The sequence below is a fragment of the Littorina saxatilis genome, linkage group LG5 (genome assembly GCF_037325665.1).
Source record: "Littorina saxatilis isolate snail1 linkage group LG5, US_GU_Lsax_2.0, whole genome shotgun sequence".
NCBI classification, from domain to species: Eukaryota; Metazoa; Mollusca; class Gastropoda; order Littorinimorpha; family Littorinidae; genus Littorina; species Littorina saxatilis.
The window spans coordinates 28,222,868-28,230,397 of record NC_090249.1 but is presented as its reverse complement, the minus strand read 5'-3'; the positions used below and the strand labels follow the sequence as shown (position 1 = coordinate 28,230,397).

General features: G+C 42.5%; 1 protein-coding gene across 1 annotated transcript; it reads left to right on the top strand.

Moving 5' to 3' along the window:
- The first annotated feature begins 201 nt into the window (after positions 1–201).
- LOC138966764 (uncharacterized) lies at positions 202–6,908 on the top strand. Its single transcript, XM_070339094.1, has 2 exons — positions 202–624; positions 842–6,908. Exon 2 carries the CDS (start codon positions 2,329–2,331, stop codon positions 5,551–5,553), a length of 3,225 nt encoding a protein of 1,074 aa, XP_070195195.1. The 5' UTR covers positions 202–624; positions 842–2,328; the 3' UTR covers positions 5,554–6,908.
- The last annotated feature ends 622 nt before the right edge of the window (positions 6,909–7,530 follow it).

The following is a 7,530-nucleotide window of genomic DNA, read 5'->3' as shown; positions in this document are numbered from 1 at the left end:
CGGATGTTACCACTGCAAAATTCAAGCGTTGACTGAAGCTCTCAAGGTCATACACGCCGTATAGGTGGGGTTTCGGGTAGTGTTTGCTGTACAGAAATCTGTACATGATTTTGTCCCTATTTTTCAACCTCGTAGCCCCGGAAAGTCATAAATAGACCACAGCTTTAACCCCCTTCGTGTGTACACGCAAGCACAAGATGTGACGATTTATTAGAACGACCTACGATTGAGGACAACCAAGACTATCGCGAGAACATTCTATCGCATTGGAGTGACCGAGATATCGCAGAGTAACATAACTCACGTCATCAATCACATATGACGTAAGCTGGATTTTACGTGTGTCATTCCGAAGCAAGAAGCAGTAAAACAGAGAGTTTAGAATATTATTGTTTGCTAACAAGAAAAGGAAATACAGGTAGGAAAATAGAAAGGAACACCTGAAGCTTTGAAGAATTAGATTGAATGGTCCATAAAGGGAAAGGCGGGAGGATTATTTCTTGGTGATAAAATGTAGGAATTTCATAACCAACGCAAAATAGTTCTAACCGATTGTGAGATGGAAAGGAAACATCTTCCATGTCCACAAGAACGAAGAATTCGTTTTCACTAGCTTAATTTGAAGTAAGTACACGAGATTAATTATCGTTCAAACCAAATAAGTAACAGGCATACTAATATGTGAAAGCGGCATAATTAGGACAAGAAAAAGATGTGGAATTCATAATTCATTGAATGTATGTAATTGACTTTCATGACAACGAACATCAACGATTCGTTTTGGGAACATAATCAGAAATTTAGTTAGTTGCTTGATATTAACACATTCTATTTGTTCCAGGCTTTGGTCGCTTGTTTGTCTCGCTTGACCGCAAGACTTGCAACTCGTCGTTTTGATGACAGACGAATCGGGAGTTAACACAACTACGTTCCAAGAAGATTCATCGCGGTTTACGTGAAGAGAGTGACGTTGGAAGCGTACGAAGTCGAACATGGAATGAAAGACTAAGTGACAATTCGAGACTTCAGTAGAATTCCATCTGATACTATTTATGAAAGTAACAAAAGGCAGACAGGGTGTTTCTGCAATTTATTTAATGTGAGCGGAGAATGTGACGGTGAACAATCCATTAGGCCTATACAATCTGCTACGAATTCATGAGAAGATGAGAAACTTTGAGGATGATGTGAAATCCAGTGGTGAAGAGGTGGACGAGTAAGCGTGAAGGAACAGTGACCTGAACGGGAAGTGCGCCTGAGCGCTACGTCTGGAACACCGAACAACCACATGAGAAGAAGAGGAGAACAGAACACAATGCCGAAGATGCCTGGAAGATCTTGTTAGAAGCCAGAAGCTGAATAAAAGCTGAGTCTAAATTTAGATCAATCACCAAGCATCGTTGATGATCGTTGTGTGCATGTCTGTCTTCTTATCCTTTACACCCACAAGATAATATCCAATTTAGATTCTTAATAACTGATAAGTCCAAAGGAATGACGTAGAAAATAAACCCTAGACAACGATAACACACATTCCTTCAAGAAATCAGTAACAAATGGGGGCTCGTCCGGGATCGCTAAATTTGGGATATGAATTTGTGTGTTGTGTGTATGTAATTCATCTCATCATCATCACTTTTGTTAAATAAATAAAGTATCACTAATTAACTGTAGCGTCAGGTCTAGTCCATGGGAAAGTTGATTAACTCAACGTAGTAAATTACGACCCAACAGAGAGATCTGTTCGGTTGTGTTGGGTAGCCAGAATGTAAAGAAACGGCTCTGATATTTCTTTTCTGGATGAAAACCAACGGAAACATAAATCGGGATTGTAGGATAGTTCCGTAATTTATATAGTGTGTTCTGGTAATATTCAAAGTCTGGTGTGACTGTAGAATAAAGACAGAGTAGATGCATGTATATTTAACCTGCTAGGATCAATCAGAACGGTCAAGTAGACTAAGATTAATCAGCAACTAAGGGTTAGTATATTTTATGCTTCTCTGATTACCAGAAGCTCGACTATAAAGAATGAATGGTAAAAGCTATTAGTAATCGTAGAGTAGTTACACGACAGAACATAGCTGTTCTAAGTTTGAACACCATACAATTCAGCTCGTCAAGTTGACGTGGGTGGCAGGTTTAGTCAATAGTTTTCGCGACCGGGCCGGGTACGAAATTGAGACTAAAGTCACATATTTTGCATTACATAAAGTGTAAGCATTATAACGACTGTGTAAGGCACAGTTTTTGCTTTTCGGAAGCGCGATTTAATTTCGTCCGTGTTATAAATCGGGAATTTTAATTTTCGTTTACGACGACATCAAGATGAACACGCGCGGATCCGAAGCAGCTCGCGCTGAGCGAGAAAATAATCTGGCACTGGCAGACAGAGAAGACACAGAAGAAAATGGCGAGATAAATACGTGTGCAACCAACCCGAAATTGACAGCACTCGAACGCACGAAAGAACTCTTGGAAGAAGGAAAGCTCTTGGAGTTGACAGGTACTGAGTTGCGTGAATTCGTTCTTCAACAGAAAGAACGTCAGCGCGAGCAAGAAGAACGTCGACTAGAACGAGAAGAAAGAGCTCGTCTCGAAGAACTTCGAATTCAAGTCGAATTAGCTCGAGCTACAGCTGAACATACCGGTGAAAACAGTAACCGGAATAACAACCGCAACGATGAACCTAGATCTCGAGACAACTACCAAGCTAAGCTACCTTTCTTGGAAGATAAAGACGACATCGAATCTTTCATACTCCAGTTCGAGAGACATGCAATGAGCTACAATTGGGAAGAAGCAACATGGGCTGTGAAAATGTCTTCACTACTGAAAGGACAAGCAAGGATTGCTTACGCCAGAATGAAGAACGAGGATGCAGGTAATTATTATCTTCTGAAGAAGACGCTGTTGGAGCGATGCAAGATTACTGCAGAATCATACAGGGAGAAATTCCGACGCACGCGGAAGAACCAGGATGAAAGTAGCACAGAGTACATAACGCGAATTTCATTGTACCTGGACCGCTGGATAGAAATGTCCGAGAAAGGAGGCACTGTAGAGGATTTGAAAGACATTTTTCTACAAGAGCAGATACTCGACAACATGCCACCAGAACTAGTCACATACGTCAAAGATAGAGAACCCCGAAACATCGATGATGTCATCAAGTTGTGGGTACGATACGATGAAGCCAGAACAAGTTCAATTCGGAAAGTACGGACACTTGAAGGAAAGAGCAATGAAGAGAAGGGGAAAGAAGGAAGGAAGAATGAAGAAAGAGGAAATGGAAGACGAGGCTACAATGACAAAGGAAAGAATGGTCGGGACCATGGAAGAAGATCCGATGAGAAAGAAGGATCAAACTCAAAGCCAAAGGTTTCCTGCTACTTTTGTCAGGGTCCACATTTCAGATACGACTGTCCGAAACTGAAGAAGAAAGAAGAAGCTGGTGCAGCGATGCAAGAAGATGAAGAGAATTTTCAAAGATCGTCTTACGACATGCTGTGTGACGTCTGTGAGAAGAAAAACTTCACGAAGTTCTCACAAGTATTAGTTGAAGGAAAACCTGCGACCGCATACAGAGACACAGGAAGCACGTCAATCATCGTCGATGCAGATCTAGTCCCAGAAGGGAAGATTTCATCTCAAGTAAGAGAAACGACGTTGGCGAAGAAGAATGTGAAAGAAACGCTGCGGACCGCCAAGATACATCTCGATACACCTTACTTCGTAGGAGAAACGGAGGTAAGCGTGATGGAAAACCCTGTCCATCCTGTACTCATTGGAAACAAGATGGGTGTGGGATCGGCAAGAAAAGAGACTCCTGTATATCCTATCAGGAATCCAGAGTTGAAAGAGACGGCTGCCGCTGTCACTACTCGACAAGAAGAGGGAAGAGAAATGGAGGAGCAAGAAAAGACTCCAACATTTCCAGAAACTGACCAGTTGTTTTCATCAGTAGATCTGAAGAAAGAACAACGAGAAGACCACACGCTGAACAGACTACACGTTCTCGCAGAGACGAAGATCGTGAAAGGAAGGGTCACGTTCGTCCATGTCAAAGGCATACTGTATCGACAGTATATGGACAAATATGGAAAAACGCATCAGCAAGTGGTGGTCCCGATACAGAGGAGAAGTAAGGTGCTCAGCGTAGGACACGATACTCCTATGGCTGGCCACTTAGGTCACAAGAAGACACGTGAGAGAGTTTGGCAGGATTTCTACTGGCCCGGAATGGTGGGAGATATCAGAAGATACTGCATGTCGTGTGACACTTGTCAACGGACGACACCGAAAGGACGCACAAAACGTGTGCCGTTAGGGAAGATGCCCGTTATCGATACGGCGTTCAAACGAGTGGCAGTAGACCTCATCGGTCCCATCAAACCTATCTCCGAGTCCAAGAAACAATACATTCTCGTAATGGTAGACTACGCCACTCGCTATCCAGAGGCTGTCGCCTTGAAGGACATCCGAGCTGAAACCGTAGCAGAAGCACTATGGAATTTCTGGACTAGATTAGGGATTCCAGATGAAATACTGACGGACCAAGGAAAACAGTTCACATGCGAGTTGATGCAACAAGTGAACCAACTCCTCCACATCAAGGGATTGACCACAACCCCGTGGCATCCTCAGGCCAATGGGTTAGTTGAAAGATTCAACGGTACGCTCAAGTCTATGCTCAAGAAGCTGACTATTGAACAACCCAAGAAGTGGGATCAATACCTACCAGCCTTGCTGTTCGCCTACCGAGAGGTCCCACAGGACTCATTGGGATTCTCGCCTTTCGAACTCTTGTTCGGTCGCACAGTGAAAGGTCCTATGCACGTGCTACGACAACTGTGGACGGAAGAAGATGCGTCAGACGAAATCAAAACAACGGCAGAGCATGTGACAGAACTACGGAATCGTATTGAAGGAACTTGCAAGATCGCGCGAGAGAATCTCGCCAAGTCATCAACACGGCAGGCTCAATACTACAAGTTTGCCAAGAAAAGAGCATTCGTTGTAGGAACCAGAGTCCTGCTGCTGCTTCCCACAAAACGGAACAAGCTGGAGTTAGCTTGGAAAGGACCGTACTTAGTGGAAGAGAAGATCAACTCGTTTGACTATCGTGTCAAAGTGGGAAAAGTTTCCCGAGTCTACCACATCAATCTTCTTCGACAGTACCATGAGAGAGACATTATGTTGGAACAAGAAGTCCCTGGTGTCGACGAAGAAGAAGAAGAAGTTGTGGCAGTCGTGGTGGTTGATCTGGAAGAACGCGAAGATGAATACTACGCAAATGTGGAAAACGTCGCGCATATACCCATGCCAGCGACGAAACGCAACGAAACTGGAAAAGATGTACATATCTGTACAGGGTTGACAGCGGAGCAACAAAGAGAAGTTCGAGAAGCTTGCGAAGAAGCCAACCAACCCTCGATTGATGAGATGGGCACTACAGCTGCAGCCCTACTCATTCTCCATCAAAGTCATTCCAGGGAAAGACAACATCGGGGCCGACTATCTCAGTCGGGCTTCATGAATGAGTTGATGTGAACCATTGAAGTGACTACCAATCTGTGTCTCAAGACTCATGTAGAATCTGAACCTGTTATTATGTTGAAATAAAATTGATTGGTGCTCTGAATGGTGTAGAGTCGTTTTATATAAACCATAAAGATAGATTGAGTACAATCTTCCCCTTCCATGGGCATTTGTGACGATTTATTAGAACGACCTACGATTGAGGACAACCAAGACTATCGCGAGAACATTCTATCGCATTGGAGTGACCGAGATATCGCAGAGTAACATAACTCACGTCATCAATCACATATGACGTAAGCTGGATTTTACGTGTGTCATTCCGAAGCAAGAAGCAGTAAAACAGAGAGTTTAGAATATTATTGTTTGCTAACAAGAAAAGGAAATACAGGTAGGAAAATAGAAAGGAACACCTGAAGCTTTGAAGAATTAGATTGAATGGTCCATAAAGGGAAAGGCGGGAGGATTATTTCTTGGTGATAAAATGTAGGAATTTCATAACCAACGCAAAATAGTTCTAACCGATTGTGAGATGGAAAGGAAACATCTTCCATGTCCACAAGAACGAAGAATTCGTTTTCACTAGCTTAATTTGAAGTAAGTACACGAGATTAATTATCGTTCAAACCAAATAAGTAACAGGCATACTAATATGTGAAAGCGGCATAATTAGGACAAGAAAAAGATGTGGAATTCATAATTCATTGAATGTATGTAATTGACTTTCATGACAACGAACATCAACGATTCGTTTTGGGAACATAACCAGAAATTTAGTTAGTTGCTTGATATTAACACATTCTATTTGTTCCAGGCTTTGGTCGCTTGTTTGTCTCGCTTGACCGCAAGACTTGCAACTCGTCGTTTTGATGACAGACGAATCGGGAGTTAACACAACTACGTTCCAAGAAGATTCATCGCGGTTTACGTGAAGAGAGTGACGTTGGAAGCGTACGAAGTCGAACATGGAATGAAAGACTAAGTGACAATTCGAGACTTCAGTAGAATTCCATCTGATACTATTTATGAAAGTAACAAAAGGCAGACAGGGTGTTTCTGCAATTTATTTAATGTGAGCGGAGAATGTGACGGTGAACAATCCATTAGGCCTATACAATCTGCTACGAATTCATGAGAAGATGAGAAACTTTGAGGATGATGTGAAATCCAGTGGTGAAGAGGTGGACGAGTAAGCGTGAAGGAACAGTGACCTGAACGGGAAGTGCGCCTGAGCGCTACGTCTGGAACACCGAACAACCACATGAGAAGAAGAGGAGAACAGAACACAATGCCGAAGATGCCTGGAAGATCTTGTTAGAAGCCAGAAGCTGAATAAAAGCTGAGTCTAAATTTAGATCAATCACCAAGCATCGTTGATGATCGTTGTGTGCATGTCTGTCTTCTTATCCTTTACACCCACAAGATAATATCCAATTTAGATTCTTAATAACTGATAAGTCCAAAGGAATGACGTAGAAAATAAACCCTAGACAACGATAACACACATTCCTTCAAGAAATCAGTAACACAAGACCAAGAGCGCACGGAAAAAATCCTGTAATCCATGTCAGAGTTCGGTGGGTTATGGAAACACAAAAATACCCAGCATGCCTACTCAACGAAAGCGGAGTGAGCTGACTAGTGTGGGGAACCTAAATTGGCTCACACGTAACCAGAAAATTCTGGAACGCTGAAGAAGAAGAAGAAGAAGAATCAGACAAATGGACGGACAGCACAACCGTGTTCGGATACGGACGAAAATGTCAGTTACAGCAACCTTGGACTTAAAAACAAGCTTTTGATACCTTGCATTTACTGTAATTAATTTATATAACTTTTAGTTAAATTGTTAATGACGTACGATACCGATACTTGCATTGCCTGGTCACAGTGGTGACCTCACGAGTAATTTTTATACTGCTGATGTGACGAAGTCACCGAGACAAAATTTGTTGTTGACATGCAGGAGGGACAGTCGAACAATTGTTG

Excerpts from the sequence above, each read along its gene's own strand:
- LOC138966764 (XM_070339094.1), top strand. The coding sequence starts at position 2,329 with ATGAACACGCGCGGATCCGAAGCAGCTCGCGCTGAGCGAGAAAATAAT.